The sequence below is a fragment of the Convolutriloba macropyga genome, chromosome 9 (assembly GCF_964194025.1).
Source record: "Convolutriloba macropyga chromosome 9, txConMacr16.3, whole genome shotgun sequence".
NCBI lineage: Eukaryota > Metazoa > Xenacoelomorpha > Acoela > Convolutidae > Convolutriloba > Convolutriloba macropyga.
This window is the reverse complement of record NC_134476.1, coordinates 12,381,394-12,402,800: the sequence shown is the minus strand read 5'-3', so window position 1 is coordinate 12,402,800 and position 21,407 is coordinate 12,381,394. Positions and strand designations below refer to the sequence as shown.

The 21,407-nt window shown below is 33.9% G+C and overlaps 1 protein-coding gene across 1 annotated transcript; it reads right to left on the bottom strand.

Moving 5' to 3' along the window:
* Positions 1–918: 918 nt before the first annotated feature.
* On the bottom strand, positions 919–18,543 carry LOC142346044 (uncharacterized). The gene is made up of 4 exons (XM_075398529.1): positions 18,327–18,543; positions 12,864–13,232; positions 6,722–6,925; positions 919–1,293 (listed from the first exon to the last, which is right to left on the bottom strand). Exons 1-4 carry the CDS (start codon positions 18,527–18,529, stop codon positions 1,059–1,061), a joined length of 1,011 nt encoding a protein of 336 aa, XP_075254644.1. The 5' UTR covers positions 18,530–18,543; the 3' UTR covers positions 919–1,058.
* Between the last annotated feature and the right edge of the window lie 2,864 nt (positions 18,544–21,407).

Genomic DNA, 21,407 nt, shown 5'->3' with positions numbered 1-21,407 from the left:
CCAGGAACTACTGAAAATTTAATAACAACAAAAGTATATATTAATATAAACAATTTGCAGCAGCGTATCTTCCTTCAAAATTAATGTACAATTGAAACAAATTTCACTTGGGAAAATAGAACTGTAGGGGTTCAAATTTCTTCAAAATAAATCACTTTTTTGAAAGATAAAACGTGAGTTAAAAGGGAACTTGTTGCTCGAGTCAAATCGATTTACAAATCAGAATTTACATAATGATACCGAACATTTTGGCGATAGATTAAAAAATGGAGGATGTCTCAACAAATAGACGCATCGAAATATAGAATTTTAAACAAATCTGATTGGCCGTGATATTTAGCACTGCAATTTTTTGCTCTATCAAACAGTAAATAGACATAAGCCTGACTTTGGAATAAATGACGGACGGCATCTAGCTAGGTCTCGCGGGTCATGGCTATGCCTCAACAACCCGTTCGATTTGACGTGGTTATACCACAAAAACAATAAAACAAGTTTACCGAAAAATCGTCCAACGCCACAGAAAAGCGATACATTGTAGCAGCGAACTCGAACCCTGTGGAAATTTTGAGGAACCTTTGAGAAATATTCTTGAGAAAGAAAACGTGGATCTATTCTGTTTCGGCCCCCCAGTGTGTTTTACGCCCCCCAGTTACAAATTATATGTTGTTATATAGCACGTTACTATGTAAGAAAATCGCACGTCCGCCTGGGGGGCGTAAAAAATATAAGCCCACTAAGCTGGGGGGGGGGGGGGGGCGAAACAGAATAGATCCGAAAATGTCATGAAATGAACGCGCTTTAACCATCTAGGAACTGCTCCCGTGGGGAACATTTCCCCATTAATGTATGCGAACAACTCACCGTAATTCGTGCACTATTTCGCGGTTAAATTTGAACCGGTTGGGAGGGGGGGGGGGGAATCAGAAATGATCTCATTCATTTCTCGAGATCTTTTGTCGTCAGTTAATCCAAATATTGTATAACTGATATCCAGTTTCTATGTATTGAAAAAGAGCATCATAAGATTAGCTGCTTCACTCTAAGCTGTGTGTTGTTTATAATTGAGAGACGTTGTAAGATGACGTCTTTGTGTTGACATTGCTATATTTCTTCTGGGCTGTCAAGTGACTGTAACTCGTTCTGCCCCCTCCCCCCACTCCACTGAGAGGAGACATGCTGACGTCACGGCTCCTCACGATTGTCTGGCCAGATCTTATTACAACACGAGGACACACCACCCGACATAACTGGCCAACTCTGCCGCACAGTGCCTTGATCCGGTTTTGATATCTGGAAACATCTCATTCAGTTTAACTCAAACTGCAATTATCTAATTTATTAAATGTAAGTCGCACTTGAACGCAATGGTTAACAACGCTCCTATCTTCACGTGTTTTAGCGATCCTGAAACATGCAGCCTACACGACCATGCTTAAGTGCCTGATCTGTAAAGGTTCTTTTGCTCATCAAGCATACGGCTGAGCAAAAACAATCGAGACAAAAAGCCATCGACCAATATTCGTATGTAGCCACTAGGGATAGACAACAGTATCAGGCGTCGGTAGTGCAAGGGATTACACCTGTGTCTGTGAAGCGAGGGGCATAGGTTCGAGACCGAGTCGGTGCAAAATATGGCCTCTTTTTTTGTCTCAAAAATGTAGAATCTTGTTTTTCATCCACTACTGTGTTTCCTTCTCGCGCCCTTCTTTCTTTCCCTTCTAATTTATTCTTCTTTATCTAATATAGTAAATGTAAGTCGCACTTGAACGCAGTGGTTAACGACGCTCCTATCTTCACATGTTTTAACGATCCTTAAACATGCAGCCTACACGACCATGCTTAGGTGCCTGATCTGTAAATGTTTTTTTTGCTCATTAAGCATACGGCTTAGCAAAAACAAGCGAGACAAAAAGCCATCGACCAATATTTTTCGTCTTAGTCGCACTTGAACGCAATGTTTAGCAGCGCTCCTATGTTCACATGTTTTAGCGATCCTTAAGAATGCATCCCACACAATCATGCCTAGGAGCCTGCTCTGCATTAGCATACGGCTTAGCAAAAACACGCGAAACAAAAAAGACATTGATAAAAATTTTGCTTATGTAGCAATGGAATCGAGCTATAGCTGTCAAGCGAGGGACATGGGTTCGAGCCCAAGTAGGGGAGGAAAAGGATCTCTGAAATATACTCTGAAATGTACTCTGAAATAATTTTGGGATTTGGTTGTCTTTTGTTGTAGAAGTTTTGGTTTAGAAGCTCGGTTTATGCTAATTCATTGCGCTCGTTTAACATAGCGCACCTTAATTACAGCAAAGCCAAAATTGTCGCTTAACAAAAATTTGCTCTTAAATAAGGTAATGGACGCCAAATATACGCGTCGGTAGCCTAAGAAGCAAGAGCTGTGGCTGTTAAAAGAGGGGCATGGGTTCGAGCCCGAGTTGCCACGAAAAAATCCTATATTTTTTAAAACCTGCTCGGATATGATTTTGTGATGCTTTTGCGGGCTTGCTAGTTACTCTTGATTTACTTCTTTCAAAATGTTTTTGTTAGAAGGTTGAGAGAGAACAACCTAATGTAAACTGTGCATGAGATAAGCTTCACATAGCTTGACAAGAAGCTCTACTTGTTCAACGTATACTTGGCTAGAGAAATGAAGCCTCGAGGAACAAGAAAGAGCGTGAGAACGGGTTATAAGAGATGCCCAAGTTCGAGAGCCAAGACCAGTTGGTGTAAATGGGTAGCACACTAGGCTTGCAGGTAAGAGACGCTGGTTCGAATCCAGTACTGGTCCATTTTCACAGTAGTTGAGCTTGAATAGACCCCCTATCAGTTTTCTTGGTAATTTTCCTATTATGGCCCTAACCACACGCTTAATGACCAAATTACGCATAGCCCGCCCTCATAACCGTCAATGTACCATAACAGTGACTATAATTTTATGGGGATGCTTTAAGTAATGGTTTAGTGACTCTGCTTGAAGTCACTGAGAACTTTTGGCGTTTATCGAGAACCGCGAAGTGGTTCGAGATTTTAAGTCTGAATTTCGAAGTGACTTCTGCAGAGTCATATAACCATGCTTAAAACATTAAACGCGCACGTTTTAAAATGACGAAAGCCAACGAAATTCAACTTCTGGCTAAGTAGCAACTTATGGCATTTTAACCTCTGGCACTGCTGACTTTCGGCATTTTAAAATGTGCTCGTGAATGTTTTAATGGGAGATATCAGCTTTTCGTACAGCCAGTAGATGCTGCAAAGCTGCATTAGGGAAAAATAATAGGCTGTTAGGTTATAAGAAAGGTCATTACCGATTGAGAACTGAAAACGAACGTAGGACCTTGTAGGAAATTTTGAAGGTTTGAGGAGAAATGTTGAAGACTTGATGCGATAGGATTTCTAATAAAACCCTAAAAAAGTAGTAGGGGATCGACTATTTTTTTGGGTCATGGTTCAATTTTACGACCAGACTTTTTTAACGGTAGTTGTTCCGACCCACTTTAGTGGGAAGGAACTATAAGTTCAACTGGGTTTTTTGTTCAGTCAATTGTTTTAAGCAACTTTTTTCCTAGTTTTTTTTTTTGAAAAATTAACATATTTGTCACTTTTCATAAAAAATGGATCAAAATATAACTCTTTATCCTTTTTTATTCAAATTGACTGCTAGCAAACACAAAAAGAACGAGGAAAAGATTATCGCTTACACAAATAGGGCCATTTTCAACTCTGATTTCTATGAAAACATTTGAACTAACAGTTTGACGGCCTTTCGCTAACTTTTATTGCTTTTTATCAAAAATTCAACATCATTTTTTAAAAAAAGATAAATCTTTCGCCAAATTTTTATATGCGCAATTATTTGGAACAATATCTGCCTGATTTTGCTACCAAAAAAGAATTGGATATTTTTTGACTCTGTGGGCTTTATAATTTTTTTGCAACTATCTCCGTCCCAAATACAGACAACTCGGTTTTTAATTGGTGAGTTTAAATAAACAAAAGGCCCCATTTAGCTTAAAATGAGGTCAAAACAAAATACAACGTGTTTTCTGAGTGAAGCTCATAGTTTTAATTGCTCTCAAGAAAATTTTTGAAATTTTTCAATGAGTTCTTGAACTTCGCCAGCTGTTTTGCTACTATGAAACGATAAATCTCTAACTTTCACAATATTTTTTTGAAATCTTGAATTTTTTTGTCTATTTAGTTACTTTATCAGATTTGCAAGCAAAAGAAGGCCGAGGAATATACATTAATATGTCAGCGAAAGTTTTATGTTTTTTTTGGCATCAGAACTGAGTTTGCAAAAAAACATTTGTGAAATTTTGAGAGGTGGCTGGAATAGCCGTTGTTTTGTATTTTTTTGACTTAGACTCCTCATCAATGCCATGTCCGATAGGTAGTTAGAATTTGACAAAATAGTTGAGTTTTCGCTGAAAGCATATGGTTGTGAAGGCATATGTTTACTTATGATCATAGAAAAAAATGAATAAATAAAATTTTTCTGATTTGCCCATTTTGTCTCATTTGTAACCTATTTAGCGTTAACTTAGAGAGTTTAAATTTTTAAGTGAGATAGAATATTGTCTTTAGTGCTGTATTTTAATTTAAATAATGGTTTTTTTGTTTTGAAACTGAACTTGATTTCTCAATTTTTCGGACAATTTTCAATTTTGTGGTTAAATTTTGCTGTTTTGTTCAATTAAATATTAACTAATTAAACTTAACTTAGTTTAAATTAAAAGATTTTCCAATATTTGATGAAAGTATATCTGGTTGCAACTGGTTAAATAAAATGACACAGATTAATTTGTTTTGTTGTAATTTTTAGTAGTTATCGTAATTGTAATTTTGTTGTTTATTTTGCGGCAATCGACTTCATTTGCTTTCCTTTTTCCCTTTCTCTATAAGTTTTTGTGGTTAGTTACTCCAAAGAGTCAAAACTTACCAAAAACAGATTATTGCATCGAACTTTTTTTGCCAACCATTGCACCAGATCTTTCCTGATGCAGTTGAAATAGTTCTATTAAGATGGAAACACACTTGTATATCTTATCAGACATCAAAATTATTGTGAGGTAGTATTTGATGTTAAAAAAGAAAAAAAAACTGTTGAAAGGCAAAAAAAAAACAATTTGTCATAGTATTAAGCGGTCATCTACTGAGTTTGTGAATTTCTCTTACAGATATTTTGCGGGGCGTAAAAGCGTTTTAGTTAAGGCGCTAACAAGTCAAACAACATAGTTGTTCTTCAGCCAGCATATCTTTTTTAATTATATCAAGTCTAAACATATTGATTCATGTTTTTGAACTAGAAGTTACTAGTAATATTTGCGAGTTTTTTTTACCAGGCTCTCTTAGGAGCTTTTTTCAACCAGAATATTTCGTCGAAATTTTTTTCTAAAAGTTACCCTTAATCTATTTAAATTGCAAAATTTGATATTGTACCACATCAAGTTATATCTTATTTCATTAAAAATTTCGACTTTGGAATGTATTATATCAACAAAATTCTGCTTTAGCAATTTTTTTGATGGATTATGTAAAGAAACATCCTCTCTTGCAATTTAAAATGACTTTTTCAATATTGTGTTTTTATATGCATCGCACAGTGGAAATTTTTAATTTTCGTTCTTTACGTGTAGCCATTCTGATGCATTAATCTAATGATCCTAAAAATTCTAAAATTTCTTTGATTAAAAATTTTTGAAATTTTAAAATCCGAAAGTTGAAGTTTTTTTTGAAATCTGAAATCTTAAGGTCAGAAAAACAGAAATCTGAAAAAGAAATCTTAAAAGTTTCTTTTAAAGATATTTGAAGAAATGAAATTTCTTTGATTAAAATTTTTCTAATAAAAGGGTTGAAAGTTTTCGGAAGAGTATAGTATTTTGCTTGAATCGATGATATCTAACCACATGACCAATAAATGATCTGTAAGTATTCGTATCTTATTGATAATTGACCCCTTTGATACCTGGTAGAGAATCCCCCTGTACCTATACTTAACAAAATATTCCTTGGATAGGATTCAAGGGTGAATTTGGGCTTTTCTTGACAAATTTTTGTTCAAAATTTTGTCGACTAAGCTATTCTAGTTACTTGTTACTAATGTATACATCAGTTTCTTGCAATTTTTTGAGAGATTTTATCTACATTTTTTTTTAGTTCTGAGATTTATTAAATGCGCGCATAGCGCCTGCAAGGTCGGGGCAATATACAGAGCAATTTTTAGAGGCGATACACAGACAACAAGCGCTTCAAGAGTTTACCGTGGCACAACAAAAAGGGAAAAGAGATAGTGAAAAAAAAAAATGAAAATCATGGCAGAATAAAACGAATTGTTTGTGCTGCACACGAATATCAATTATTGAAATATTTGCGAGCAATTTCTTCAAACATATCATTTTCAGAAACTGTTTCAATATTTTGCTTTTATCTGTTTAATTGTGTTAGAATCTGTGTAAGTGTAATTATAATTCATTTAATTATTCAATTAATTTAATTTGATTGAGTTTACATCTCTTTGGCAGTAAAGTGCGGGTTTATTTCCGTGGGGTTTTTTTTCTTGGGGGTTTCTTTCCATGGGGTTTTTTTTTCCTATTTAACTTTGGGTTGGGTTTTTTCCGTGGTTTTTTTTTCCGAAACCGATTACATCGTGGTCTATCAAGCAGGTTTACGCCAAGCTTTGTTAAATTTTATACTCAAACTAATTTTTTCGGCTAGCCTGTTACTGAGGAACGTGTAGAGAATAGGGTTCATGCTGGCATTGAGGTATGTCATTGTGATGAAAGTGTAGAACACCTCATTGGGCGCAGCCACGGGGTGAACAAACTGGATCAGCCTCAGGGTCCCAAAGGGTAGAAAACAGACCATGTAGCACGAGATTATGATCAATACCATTCTGGACAGTCGCTTGATCTGGCGAACCCTTTAAAACAGATAGAATAATTGTAAACCCGTACCCAACGTTCAGTGGGTAACAGTACTGAATCAGAACATATTAGACAATTTGTAAGTTTTCAATCTGTATAATCAGAAATATTTCAGAACAGTGATTCTGAATTTCTCTGATTCTGAGAACACTTAGAATGAATTTCTGAATTGGCTTTGAATTAGAAGAATTTCAGTCCGAAATGCGACTTTAGTCACCCTCTGAATCAGTGCTGAAAAAGTCTTAGAGTAAGGTTAGGAACCCTTACAGTAAGGATGTCATTCTTGTTACCGCAATGAGCCCAAGGGTAAATTTGGGCTCCTGGGCCCGTTTGGAGGTATATATCAATTCTGATACATACCTCCAAACGGGCTCACGCGCTCAAACTTTCCCTTGGTTAACCTATATAACGGAGGCACAATCATATGTTTGTATACCTGTTCTTAATTACAATCATGTGAGATTCATATACGTTTGGATTTTGCTCGTTTCAGGAACTCAATTAGCAAACTTGTTATCTATTTCGACATATTTCAGTACCGTTTCTGATAAACCAAGATTCCCGTGAATTTTACCCAATCATAGAGTAATATCCAGGCAAATCAAAGCTTGACGACTGGGTTTTATTGGTAGAATTGTGATTTGACCTTTTATTATCTGGTGTTGAGTACATCTCAAACATTAAATACACCGTTTGCACAATACTTTCTATCGCGTCATTTCAAATTGTCAGCCCACTATTTCGAATTGTGGTCTGGAGCATATTGTTCATATTTCCACCTCAACATGGGTAAACCATGATATGACAAGCAATTGAATTCACTGATTTTACTTAAGAACAAATATTTAAGCATGTGATAACACCTCCGATATACATAAATGTTATATATACCTCCAGTCGGGCCCAAGCGCCCAAATTTATACTTGATTTACAACTGAAAATTGACATCTCTGACTGACTTATAATATATCGCAAACAAGGTGGTGCGTGCGATTCTGTGCGTAGCACAGTATGTTCTAACATACCTGTCTAGATTGCAAGTACAACCATTAATTTCTCTCAGAGAAACCGTAGGAAGTATCAGAAAGCAACTTATACGCATTGGAAGAAATTAATTGTACTGTTTGAGCCAAGAAATATCCCGCCATTTTTTGGCAGACAAAAAAACTCACTAGAACTTTCTAAAAATATAAGTTTAGTACCATTTGAAAGGCACCGACACAGACAAACCTCACTAACCTACTCACACCAGACACTTCGCACACACAAACACAAACACACACAAACAGAAACACCAACAACAAAAAAATTAACGTTTTTGGCAACTAATTTTCACTTAAGAAGCGTCACTGTTCCTTTAAGTATTCTTTGCTAATTCTAAATAACTTGATATGGAATTTTTGAGCAAATTTTATTGGTAATTGTACCTTTGGCAATAATTTTTGATATGAACTTTTTGAATAATTTTTGTCGGTATTGATGTTTCATGAGTATAACAACAATCACTTCCCTGAAATCTTGCAAATGTTTTACAAACGAGACTTGAAATTGTTACCAACGAGACGGATCAGAGAGTATTATCCAAACAAATCAAAAATTGACAACTGGGTTTTGTTGGTAGAGTTGTGATTGGGCCATTTTTTATCGGTTGTTGAGTACATTTCACACATTAAATACACACATTGGACCATACTTTTGGTCGCGTCATTTCAAACTATCAGCGACTATTTTGAATTGTGTTCTGGAGCATATTGTTCATACTTCTGACCCGACCTGCGTAAACCTTTATACAACAAGCAATTAGATTCAGAAATTTTAACGGAGAACGGATATATAAACATATGATTAAACCTCTTGTATACATAAGTGTTTTATATACGACCAGTGGGATCCAAGCGCCCAAAATTTATACTGGATTTAGAACCGGCAATTGGCATTTCAGACTGGCTTAAAATATATCGCAAACAAGATGGTTCGTGCGAGTCTGTGCGTAGCACAGTATGTTCCAACATACCTGTCTAGATTTCAAAAACAACCCTGAATTTCCGTCAGAGAAAACGTTGGAACTATCAGAAAAGAACTTATACACATCGGAAAAAAATTATTGTACTACATGAACCAAAACATATGCCGTCATTTCTCGGCAGACAAAAACAGAAACTCACTAGCCCATTCTATAAAGATAAGTTTAGTACAGTTTTAAAGGCTCCGACACAGACAAACCTCACTTAACAACACACCAGACACAAGGCAGACACAAGCACAAACACACACAAACATATATACCAACACCAATAAAAACTTTTTTTTTGCAAATGATTTTCACTCAAGATGTGTCACCGTTCATTTTTGTCTTCTTTGTTTTTCTAAATAACTTGGTATGGAAATTTAGAGCTAATTTTATCGGTAAATGTACCTTTGGCGATAGTTTGTGATATAAACTCACCGATTAAACTTTTCAGTAATTATGTCTCATGAGCATAACAACAGTAAAATCTCTGAAATCTTAAATATGTGTTACCATTGAGTCTTAAAAACATTTAATTAATATTGGTTTTTCACATATACAAGAAGGCAAATTGTAAGATAAATTAAATAGTTTATCTTTTTTTTTAATTCTGACAGTTTTGCAAATCTTTTTCCATCTCTGTCTAACATAAAACGAACTTACTTTCTTAGAACAAGTCTCTCTTTCATTGTCTCTTTCCATATTATAGTCACACACACACACAAAATTACATACACACGCAGTCAGATACACCAACATGTACATTCCTACAAGCGCACCCAAACACACACACACACACACACACACACACGCACACGAACACAAAAAAAACACTGGCGCCAACAAAAATAGATCATTATGTCTGGAAAACAATTAGTGGACTTCTTGAGGCGATTGTATCAGTATATATAAAATTGTCACAAAAATCTAAACTAGTTTTTTCTGAGTTTTTTCTTAAAATTATGTCATTTTTGATGTTTCATTAGCATACATTTATTTTCAAGTCTAATAGATGCGTTACCAGCTAGATTTTTTTAGCAATTTTTTTGCTTTACAATTATTTGCAGCAAATTTCTAACAGTTTTTGCTTTCTACCTCTACTTTTCTCCAACACGTCAGGTAACGTTAAAGGCTGTTTTTAATGCATAAAATAACAAAATAAGTACTTCTGAGTAAATAGGAAGTATTGATTGCAAAAAATGCTCGATCATTTAGAATTTAAAAGACTTCTCTAAATTTTTTTTATAATTTGGCTATTTTGAAAATCTTTTCAGTGGGAGATACATGGGTTATTACAATGGTTCAATCGACCAAAAAGAGAGAGACAGATTTAAAATGATTTTACAAAATTCTGAGATATTAAGGATAAAACATTTGATTTTTTCAAAGTTTTTGGTCAAATAGATAAAATAGTTATTTGTGGCTTGAAAATTTAATGAATTACTCATTACAATCAGAACCTTATTAATCTGACTAAATTCAAAAAAAATTTCTCCATTCGTTTTTATCTTAAATTTCAGCGCGATCTGTCAACCCCATCACCCCACCCCGCCCCGGGAGCAATGTCTTTTTTCTTTCCTCATTTTTCCTTCCTTGATGTGTTTTCATTTTCACATTTGTGATAAAATTTTATTTTAAAGAAAACTTGATGTACTTGGCTGAAAAATAGTTTTTTTTCTGTAGGATTCGTATACAAAAAGTGAGAAAAAATTAAGAAAAAATGTGATAGAAAAACTGTGAAAGAAATGTAATATTTGAATTGCTACACTTTTTTTAAACATCAGTTCGATCAAATCATATCTTACTTGGTTTTATAGCATAAATTGCTGGTTTTGGGTGTTTTTCTTTTTTTTTGCTATTTAATACACATTGTCACACCATCAATGAAATTGAGATAATTTTAGTATAGCTTAGTCGTAGTTTTTAATGACAAGTCTATATAAGATCATAGTTTAAAAAAACTTGTTTCAAAATGATGGAGACTCTTGACTAAAATTTATGAGCGAGCGACAAACTGGTCAATCTAGAGAGATAATACAATTTTCATGCATGCGCTTACTATGCCTAAAGTGACAACTTGGAACATTAAGTAAGTGTATTTTTTTTACTGAGTGATAAAAACAGAAAAAAGTTGACTTCGCGCGCAGAAATAATTAGCAATCTTTCACTGTAACTTTAAGCCTGGAGGCTGAGACTTTGAATCTATTCCTTTATTTTTGACTTTTCCAACACCAGAGCCAATTAGATTAGACCCCTGTCCCAGTTAGCGAATTTACGCCGTAAAACGTGTTGCTATGTGAGAAATAAACTTTTTATCGTATTTGAAAGGCCATTCTTTTCTTATATATCAGTTAGATCATGCATATCATGCTTGATTTTTAATCTGGGTTCCTGGTTTTGGGTGCTTTTCTTTTTTATCTAGCTGCTAAAAACCGACAATTTTTTGTTTGCTAGCAGATAAATTTTATAAGCACGATTTTTGGTTTAAAGGTATCTGTAGCAAACAATAAACAATTTAAACGACTTGAAAGGCCATTCTCTTTTTTTTAAATATCAGTTAGATGATGACATATCGTAATTGACTTTATCAATTAGGTTCCTGGTTCTGGCTGATTTTCCTTTTTTTACTATTTGATACACATTGTCATGCCATCATAGAACTTACGTATAAATTAGAGATTATTTGTACTAGTGTAAATTTAAGAGATAAATTTAGTTTTAGCTTTATGCTAAAATATTATAAGATATCTTTCTTAAAAAATTTGTTTAAAAACGGTGGAGATTGTTGAATAGAATTTATGAGCGAACAAGAATTTAATCAATCAATGAAGATAATAAAGTTTTCATATAAATTCTAGCTACCAGCATACCGGACAATTTTCCGTTTGCTAGCAGCTAGATTTTTTAAACACCTTTTTTGGTTTAAAGATATCTGTAGCAAATAATGAACAAATTCTACGATTTGAAAGGCCATTCTTTTTTTAAAATATCAGTTAGATGATGACGTATCGTACTTGATTTTATAACTTAGGTTGGTGATTTTGGGTGTTCTCCTTTTTTGCTATTTGATACACATTGTCATGCCATCATAGAACTTAAGTATAAATTACAGATTATTTATTCTAGTATAATGACAAGTTTTCACAAGATCTCAGTTTAAGAAAGCTTGTTTCAAAACGGTGGAGATTGTTCAATGGAATTTATGAGTGAGCGGCAAATTGACCAATCAATTAAGATAATAAAGTTTCCATTCATGCGCTTATGATGCCTAAAATTATAAATTGGACCATTAAGTACATGTGTTTTTTACTGAGTGATAAAAATAGAAAAGAATTCACTTCGCGCGCAGAAATAATTAGCAATCTGTCACTGTAACCTTAAGCCTGGAGATTGAGCCCTCAAATCTATTCCATTATTTTACCCCTTTCCAACACCCCAGAGCCAATTAGATTAGACCCCCCCACCCCCCCCCCCCCCCCCCCCCTCCCAGATAGCGAATTTATGTCGTAAAACACGTTGCTATGTGAAAAGTACCCCGACGTGCGGGGGGGAGGGGGAGGGTGTTTAATGTCAAAGAAGACTGAAAGCAAGGGAGGGGCCGTGATGGGGTATGAGGAATTGGAGAGCAGGATAGAAGGGTTGCCGTGATTCGGAAATTTTTGTTGTGTAAGATCTGATAAGATGCAAGTTCCTTAACGCTCATGCAAAACTTGTCCGATGAAATAGTCCAATGACCGTTGATAATCCGATCTAAATAACAATCAAAACTGACGGAAACCTGAAACCCGTATCCCTTATTTACAGGTATTTTCAAATACAACTTTGTTAGGAATCAATTCATCAGACGGTAGACGCAGAAATATCCCGAATCTATGACTTGGAGGTGGGGCGGTCGGGGTGGGGGCAGGGGAAAAGATTTACCATACCTGGTCTCGGTGACCGAATTGTTCGGGTTACTGCTGCTGTTAGCCGTGTTATCCGTTGCCGAGCTGAAGTATTGCGCATTTCTTCGGAACGATTTAACTAGCAACATGTAACAAGTCGAGATAAGCCCACCAGGTATGAAGAAAATTGCGAAATAGATGAAAACTTCATAATATGTGTGAAAAGTTGAGTGGTTGAATCCTGTAACGCAGCGAATTATGGTTATGGTCGAGTTACTAAGTCGTGATTCTGTAAGTTCTGGAACATCTTCGGTGGTCGAAGTTAGATTGCGAAGTTGCTGGAGCGTTTGTGATGCTGGCTGTTTGATTACGTCACTAGTTTGGTTGTTGATGTTGTTTTCGTTGTTCATGCTGATAATAGAAACGTTTCCTTTTATGTTATTATGCAGAGTTTTCTGAGAAATTTCAAAGCCGATTACATATTACTAACAAGGAGGCTCGGTAATGTGCGTACGCACATAAAGTTCCGACCCCGCTCATCCACATTCTTGACTTAATTGACTTCCAAATGATGAAGCGATAGAAAACTTTCTAAAACATACAAATCGTTCCAAAAACAACCAATGGAACACAATAATGCCACCCTAGAGGGCCGATGAACGTTGTTGATAATATGATTACTAGAAAGGACTATAATATCAAACAAAAAACACTATTTACGACCAGAACTCGATTTCTATAATAAATAAAATCATAACAAAATCCAACTCGAATCAGAGAAAACCTAAACGAAATTGTTTAACCTATAGATCATTAGAAAAATATGGGTCCTGTACTCAATGCGACTGGTTAATAGGTCGGCAAAAAAGAGCAGCGAGGTGCGAAGTTCAAAAATAAGTTTTTATTTTTGAAAAGAGTTAATTGCATTGAAATTTCCAAAATGTTCATTTAAATCCCCATGGGAAGCAGTTGAGACATGTCATTATCCAATGCTCAATTGCGCAAAAAATCAAAGCCAATGAGACCTACGATTATTGTTATAAATTAAAAAGAAAACAAAAGTCCTAAAAAATGTATAAACAAAAAAAAATCTCATTTTTTTTATGAAATCTCCTAATAACAGCAGTAACAAAGCCGACAAACAAATTTTTGAAGTTAAAACGGTTAAAGAGATTAATTCATAGTTCACAGGAAACGGTTGTTACCTGAGTTTACAGAGACTGAGCTACAAATCAACCAAAAAATTAAATAAAAAAGACGAAGCTCAAAAACACAATTATTTTTTTTTGAAAACAAATATTTTCACAAGTCTTAACAGACTTATGACTTCAACAAACAGCGATCTGTTAAGTTGCAGTAACTCAGGAACCCAATTGGACTAATAATGAGACTAATTCACCAACCCACAAAATAACAACAAATATATAAAGAAGCCAGAACTTCGAACAATTTTACGAGATCACACTGTTCAAGGCAATATAATTAGAAGCTGTTACCTGCAAGAACTGTAAATTGTCACACTCTCTTCATTTTCACGTCAAAAAGTCTTCCTTCTAAAAGCATTACGTTTAAATGACAACAAAAAATAGAAATCGGACAGTGTAGAAATATCGAAAAATTTTTAGGAAATTAATCGCCGAAGCAATCAGTCACAACGTATAACCACGCGCAAAAAATGTTTGACTTAACAAATGTATTTGAGATTTCGAATTGGTGAGATTGAGTTACATTGTTAAAAAAATGAAAGCAAAAAAGGTACAGTAGATTTTTTTTTCATTTTCATTTTCAAAGTCATAAAACAAACGGCTATCAACTGAATCCCTCAACTAGGTTGAGCGATACGCCCTGGGAAGCAGTTGACAACTATTGCTGGAAGATATATGGCGTACAAAAACTAAAAACCAAGCATAGGCGAAACCAAAACGCATCCATAAAATTTTGCGTGATAATTGTCTCAGCCCAAAAAGCATAAACTATATAACAAAACAATTAAATATTCGGATACGCCTTTATTCAACGTTGTGCATTTTCACTTCTATGCTTTCCGTCAATGGCACTTGTCAACAATGCGAAAATTGGACAAGGAAACAAAAGGAACTCATAAAATTTGCAGTTAATCTCAAAAATAAAAAAACTGAAAAGGAATAGTCTCAAAACAAATTAGTTGAAGATAAAACCGTTACGGACATTAATTTATGAATCACAGGAAATTGGATTCCGCGTGTTTTTAGTGAGACTGCTCCCGAAGTTGACAGAAGTAAGATAAAATAGTGGCAAAGTTCAAAATTTATCGATGATTTCGTAAAACAAGTATATTCAAAGTCATTACAGACATTAAATGACAACTGAAAGAAGTGTCAAGGTTCATTAATACCTCTTTCAAAATAGCTGGATCTTTGACTGGGGGCAATAAGTCGTTGTTTATTTGAAAATCAAATACTTTTAAAAGTCAAAACGACCATGAGCTTTCAAGTAAGCAATTAGATAGAATAAGTTGGAGCTAATTAGGAAGCGAACTAAAACTATGATTAGTGAGCTTTGGATTTAAATGTTTTGTTATTTAATTAATGTAGAAAGATCGAATTTTTTTTACAAAAACGACCGACTGATTACTAACCGAAGTTTTTTTGAAATATACCAGGCCAAGATTGGTCAAAACTAGACCCGCTAATTCTGTTTGTCCATTAGGAACATTTAATTATTCGAATATTATAGATTTTGCTATTTTGATAGTTTAAAAATCAAAAATAGAATCTGTGTTTTTGATAATCAACGAATAAATTTAGCAAAAAACGGTGAAGTTTTAGTTACAGAGCACTCTCAACGGAATTTGAAGTAGAAAAAGCCTCTTTTGAGTCTACAAAGATTGTTTTAGTGCTGATTGGGTCTGTACTTCCTGTAAATTTAATCAGACTGGACTAAAGAAACTTATTTCATGCTGTTTTTGATGAAAAAATCTTAATTTTGAAATATTTAGCCAAAATTTTTGACAAAAAATATTGAAAATAGCGTACAAAATTTTTTTGTCTTTACAAATAAAAATCAACAACACTTTCTAAAACAATAAACAAATTTTAATAAAATTTTTGAATTTTTAGTCAAAAATTCCAAAAAATGTGAATAAAATTTCACCTGAATTCACTGTATTTTCTCAAAATTTAAACCTCGATAATTCCCTATAAAAAACAAAAATTGAAAAAACCTTTTTAGTTCCATATTCTACGCTGGATGGGCTTTTTAATGATACCACTCACAACCCTCTACGATGGTTAGTTATATCGATCGCCCAAAATTGTCTGAACAAAAAAACTGATTTGAGATTCGGAACAGTTATACAATTAAATATATTTCTAACATACATTTGATTACACATATTTCTAACATAGCTGATTACTGATAATGAAAAAGTTTCTGTAACGAAGGTTATAAGGAAGACCGTTTAAAAAGTGATCTATAAAATTGCGGCTTATTCTGTCGAATATGGCACGCAGACAATATACTATAAACAGAATATTTGGAAAGAAAATGATTCAATATTATCAAGTTAACGAAATTAAACTTCATCGTTGAAAAACATTCCCTACTGATGAGCGGATCTCCTCAGTGATGAGCGGATGAGCGAAAATCTTGCAAAATATTAATCCAGACAACAAAAGCAGGGTACTAATGTTTCAGAAAACACCTTTGAAGTAATTTATTGTTTATTAAACATGTTACGAAACAAAAATCCATGGAAAAATTTTAAACCCGGAATCAAAATGTTGCAAGAGTCTGGCAAGTTTGTCATTATTGTCTTTTTAGTACTTCTGGTTTCTAAAACTAACTTAAAACCAAATTAATAGACTTTTACAAGAGTTTTGATCAGCAGAACTGATTTTAATTGAATCAAATTTTTCTAAATGATTTTTGAATGTGAAGTCTTACAAGAATCTTGCAAGTTTCCTGCAAGAGTCCGAATTCATATACACTATTCCGATAAAAACCTAGAAACATCTCGAGTCATCAAATTTTAAACTCCAATTTTTCAACAAAAACAATTACTTGCAACTCTTTTCTTTCATTTTTTCAAACAAAATGTTTATAGAGAAACCAAAAGAGGAAAATTTTTTGAATATTGATATTTCGCAAATTTTGCCTTAAAATTTTTCTGCAGCAAAAAATCTCATGATTGGCAGTCGCAACGAGTTTTTAGATGGCCTTGTTAAAAACTTGATTTTGATGCAAAACCGGTAACACTTATGATGCAAAACCAAAACTGCGCCAAATAGTAACGTTTTTTGCCAAAAAAGCAATGTACTTCCAATCAAATAATCTTTAAGGCATCAAACGGCAACGAAAACAATCTTTGGACCCAGTTTTTAGGTTGTTTAGAAATTTTATTACTTCCTTGTAGATCTTCAAACAAAAGGTACATTGTTTATTGTCACTTTTTTTATTACTTTGTCCAGAAAATATTAGCGTTTATAATTTTTTATGTTATGTTATTAGTTCACGTAATGTTGTAGAGAACTTTTTCAGCCTGCTTTAATACCTAGTGCTCTGATCGATTGTCCTATAATTAATATAATTAACTCTGCCACTGCCGTCCACAATAAAAATGAGGAGAGTAATACAACCAGAACATACCGAAAAATCTGCAAATCGGTTTTTAACTTGACTGAAAAAATTTTCCGGCACAATATCAGCTATTTAATCTCTAACCTTCATATATCAGATCTACCAGTCGCCCACTGCAGCCAATCCTGCAAGCAAATTAAAGAATAAGCAAAATTTTTCAGGAGAAATAAAAAAACTTGCAAGAGTCATGCAAGAAAAGGGAAGCCGTTTGCATTTTTTGCAAGATCTTCTTCTCGCAAGTTTTTCGATTCATCAGTCACTAAGGAGATTATTATAATATTTTACTACACACGAAAAATTTAATCTGTAGTTAAAATTTTATTAGTTTTCTTTTTTGGAATTTGCGAAAGTTTATTGCTGATAATTCTTATCGGCATTCACAATCTTTGACTTCAGCAATTGAGAAAATCGGTCATACATTTTTGCATGCTTAATGGCAATATTATGCATTTAATCTTAAGTAATTAAAACTGACCTTTCTTCTTTGCGACTATTAATTCCAAAAACTTGGCTCTCTTATTCGCAATTTTTTATTTTTCGGTAAGCAATCTTCAAAGGCCTTAGGTTTACCAATTTTCCGGAAATTGATACCATCTCAACATGTCATTCAACTTTTGCCCGAACCTTGACAAGTAACAACCCAACTGGGGTACCAGCTAACTCCATATAATGCTAAAGAATTAAAGCTTAGAGGACTCGAACTACTATCTCCACAACCCTGGCCGGACATGCTTCCGTTGCACCAAAACTCTGTTACAACTTTGTTAGCTTGATATACCACAAGCTGGGTTATTACAGCCGAACAACCGAACAGCCATATTCTGTTTACGCATGTTGTTTTTATTAACTTAAAAAACTTAACTCATTGCCATAAAAGGAAACAACTGCCTGATATCTAGTGTGAGTTTGTCGCTGATTGCAAACATTGGTGATGAGATGAAGATTGCGATGATAAATGCCACGATGCCTTTGATGATCGCACGATAGAATTTGATGGTCTGTCTCTGCATGGGTCGTTTGATCATTGTGTACCGCTCGAATGACATTATGACAAGGATGTTGACAGAGAACGACATACACAATACGTCCATTGAATTGTAAAGCTGGCAACCTAAACGAACAAGGTATACAGAGGGCATTCTAAAAAATGGCTGAAATTTTCCCCGCAACATGTACGTGTATTATAATTCACAAAATTTTTTGTTTAACAATTTCTTTTTTGCTTTTTTCTGGTCATAATCAGTGAAAACAATTTTGTCGAAAAAATTATAATTTTTGAACATATATCCCATTCTCTCCGCCCACTCTTTTAATGGAATGTTTAAATTGAAAACTAACCAAAAAGCCTGAAATTATGAGGTGGTAAATTTTGAGCGACTTGACTGAAAAATTAATTTCAAAATCTCTTAAAATAAATATCCATGACTACAAACTTTCATGATGCTATATATACACGACAAAGAAAACAAATGAGAAAGCAAAAACATTTTTGAAAATAATCGAAAGCACTTTTTTGACGAAAGCCGAGATGCGAGCGCCGATTTAAAGTTGTTACGGATTCTTGAAAATCAATTCCAAGAATATTGGTTACCATCGCATTGTTGCAGTGGTCGTTTTAGATCAGCCATTTTATTCGTTTTATGGATAATTAGTCATGTATTATTGATGATTCTATCAGACGAATCAGTGACATAATGAGATTTGAGAAACTAACTGAAATAAGGAGAATCGGTAATGTGCTATCGGACATAATGTTCCGACCCCACCCATCCAAATTTCTGATATAATTGTCTACCAAATGCGGAACAGATAGAAAACCCCCAAAATTCACGTATTTTTCAAAAAAGGTGTATGAACAAAAAAGCATGAACAAAAAGATCGCCTCCAAAGCACACAAGTCAGTAGAGTGAAAAATGCCGCAATATTTTGAGTAGATCTGCCATTATTGAGAAAGCAAGTCAAGACCAACATCAAAATCAAACAACAAAAACAACAAACATTAAATACATCCAAAACTTTATGTCCATTTGAAAAAAAAACTTAAAAACAAAGTCAAAATAGCGTCAGATAAAACTTAAACTAATTAAACTAACTTGTATTTCGCTAGAAAAGATATGGCACCAGATATAATAAGGGTCGGTAAAAATTAAACAAAAAAACAAAAACAGCGAAGTTAAAAAACTCTCTTATAAGTCCAAAAACAATTTATTTCAAAGTAATGCAAAGCATTAGAAATCAATTGAAAACATCCAACAATTTTATGACAACTATGCTTCTATTTGAGGGCAGTAAGACTTGTCATTACTCAATTTTTTATGCAATTACAAAACAAACAACAAATAGAAACAACAAACAAAACTTCAATAAAAAACTAAAGAGAAGACGCTGTCGAAGCCGTAAAGCCCTATTTTGCACCTAAAAATTTATTCAGTGGCACCTTTATGGAAAGCCAATAATGTGGTACGTCACTTCTCATTAATGAGACTAAGTAACAAGTGGAGAAACAAGGAAAAAGGGGAGGAACTTAGTAATACTTTTGTGTTTTTCGAAAAAAAATTGTGTTCAAACTCATGAAAGCCATTAGCTACAAAGAAAAAAAAACACATAGGTTTGCTATTTCGTCCAATGGAAGCCTTTAAGACCTGTAATTTTTAGGAATATGTCTTGCGTCAAGAAAATGAACGTCAACTTTAGCAAATATCAAAAATTAATTAACTTTTTCTTTTGCGAAAAACCCGTGTCGAAACAAGTAAAGTTGTAACCAATTCTTTAAAAACATTCAATTTTGTACACTTGCGCCTTTGTTTGACGCCAATAGTGTGATTTTTGAGTTTGTAGTTCACAAAAATAGGTAACAAATATACAATAAAAAAAGTAAAAATGCGAAGTCAAAAAAGAAAAGCCATCAGCTATATAATAAAATCAGAATATCGACTCATCTTTTCTTCCATAAAAAGCCAATGAGATCTGTCATTATCCCGAAAACTTCGTATGACTAAAATTTCAAAATAAGAACGACAATTAAGGAGAGTGGTAAAAAATTCACTTTATTTTTTCGAGAAAGTGATGTCGAAGCCCTTAAAACCATAATCAATTCTTTCAATGATTTGAAATGCTCAATTGTGTCCTATTTTGAACGCCAATAATGTGATAAGTGAATGGTCAAAAAATTCATTATCTGATAAAACGGAAAAAATTTGAAATATGGGCAATTGAAAAAAAATTTTAAAAAATGTGAAATCTGGATCTATTAATGCCAGAAAACCATAATTTAACGCGATAAACTGCAATATAATTTGTGCGTTCGAAAAATTAAAAACAGTGCCGCGTTGTTGATAATCATTGAGTAGAAATAGCAAAAAACGGCAAAATTTTAATTACAGAGCACTCTTAATGAGAATTGAAGTAGGACTAGCCCCCTTTGGATCTTCAAAAGATTGATTGTGTTAGTGGTTTCGGTTTTGTACTTACAGTATAATAGATTTAATCAAAGTGGACTAAAAAACCTTATTTCAGGCTATTTTAGCAAAAATTTCGGAAAATATGATAATAATAACGTAAATTGGTCTGATATTCACAAGAATATAAACATCGATAACTTGCTCTAGAAAAATAAATCAAAAAAACCTTTTGTATTACATATTCTACTCTGGACTGAATTAAAAAAGCCAATTGAGTATATAGTTCGTAGTTGAGTATATAGTTCGTACCCCCTCATGATGGGTCGGAACAATAAAATCACTATTTCGGCACCTATAGTGAAGTTTGGAGCAAATTGACAAGATAACCATCAGCCTTGTAAGTTCTTACAAGTCAATTATCCCTCGTAAGAAAAATGTAAAGTCTCGTAAGTTAGCCATGTTGTCTCCACCCGGGGAAGTTCAACGTCGAAGGCAAATACTCAGTTTTGAATATAGCTTCGAGAGGGTGATGACAATCTTAGAATATTATTAATTATCTCTCGTTGAG